The sequence below is a fragment of the Penaeus monodon genome, chromosome 23 (assembly GCF_015228065.2).
Source record: "Penaeus monodon isolate SGIC_2016 chromosome 23, NSTDA_Pmon_1, whole genome shotgun sequence".
NCBI classification, from domain to species: Eukaryota; Metazoa; Arthropoda; class Malacostraca; order Decapoda; family Penaeidae; genus Penaeus; species Penaeus monodon.
In genome coordinates, this window is record NC_051408.1 from 7961006 (window position 1) to 7961258 (window position 253).

Below are 253 nucleotides of genomic sequence, written 5' to 3' on the forward strand. Positions count from 1 at the left end.
CATTTCTCCCTGCATTTTAATCATCCACAATTTTTTTTTTCAGATTCTCTGCTTGCATGGCTATGGTCAAAATGCAGATGTTTTTCAAGAAAAATTAGGTGGCTTTCGAAGGTTTGTCAAACACCTTGCGAATTTTAGCTTTCTGTCGGCTCCTCACCCCTTGGATTCTCCCATTAATGCAGGAAACGGTAAGGACAGAGGAAGTGTTGACAGTACTTTGAATACATTGAAGCATCTCGAGTTATGATTGAGT

The 253-nt window shown here is 39.5% G+C and overlaps 1 protein-coding gene across 1 annotated transcript in view; it reads left to right on the top strand.

Annotated features, from left to right (window-relative positions):
* The window catches only part of LOC119587774 (esterase CG5412-like), a gene marked incomplete in the record, with an annotated part of 4768 nt that overhangs the window by 912 nt on the left and 3603 nt on the right, over positions 1–253 (top strand). The window contains 1 exon segment of the mRNA XM_037936465.1: positions 44–188. Coding sequence (XP_037792393.1) covers positions 44–188 — 145 coding nt within the window.